Genomic DNA, 535 nt, shown 5'->3' on the forward strand with positions numbered 1-535 from the left:
ACAATCCACAATCATCCCCATCACCACCACCTCCACCACAATCATCATCAGTCCTACTCGGTCAGCATGATCCTCCTCCTCACAGGTACCGTTGGCTTCCCTCCGGCGCTGAGTTCGACCTGTACTTCGAGGATTCTTCAGCCGGAGTCAGCAGCAGGATCACGTTGTACCAGAAGCTGGAAGCCCCGAAGGTCATCAACGCCTTCGCCGTCGACCAGCACGCGGTGAGGAGGAGTGAGTGAGGGGCCGCATGGATGGAAGATTATAACGTGGATGAGAGTGAAGTTGCTGTCGGACAGATGTGGATTTTCATAACGCTTTCTCTCTGAATGCGGTCGCTTCGGTTAAAAAAGAGATTTGCTCGATTAATAAATAAAAGGAAGGTATAATGTGCATAGAACTGTATGAAAATCATTTGATATTATTTCATAAAGTTTACTTCTGTATTAGGATTGTGATATGTTGCACATGCAATCGTTTTAGTGAATTCTATGCTGCAGTATACAAGTGGAGTACTTTAGGCTAGTGTGTGTGA

General features: G+C 46.2%; 1 protein-coding gene across 1 annotated transcript in view; it reads left to right on the plus strand.

Moving 5' to 3' along the window:
• Window positions 1–535, plus strand: part of LOC119588663 (chondroitin sulfate N-acetylgalactosaminyltransferase 1-like) — a gene marked incomplete at its 3' end in the record, with an annotated part of 32,234 nt that overhangs the window by 20,229 nt on the left and 11,470 nt on the right. Inside the window, 1 exon segment of the mRNA XM_037937297.1 lies at window positions 86–224. Coding sequence (XP_037793225.1) covers window positions 86–224 — 139 coding nt within the window.

The sequence above is a fragment of the Penaeus monodon genome, chromosome 24 (assembly GCF_015228065.2).
Source record: "Penaeus monodon isolate SGIC_2016 chromosome 24, NSTDA_Pmon_1, whole genome shotgun sequence".
NCBI classification, from domain to species: Eukaryota; Metazoa; Arthropoda; class Malacostraca; order Decapoda; family Penaeidae; genus Penaeus; species Penaeus monodon.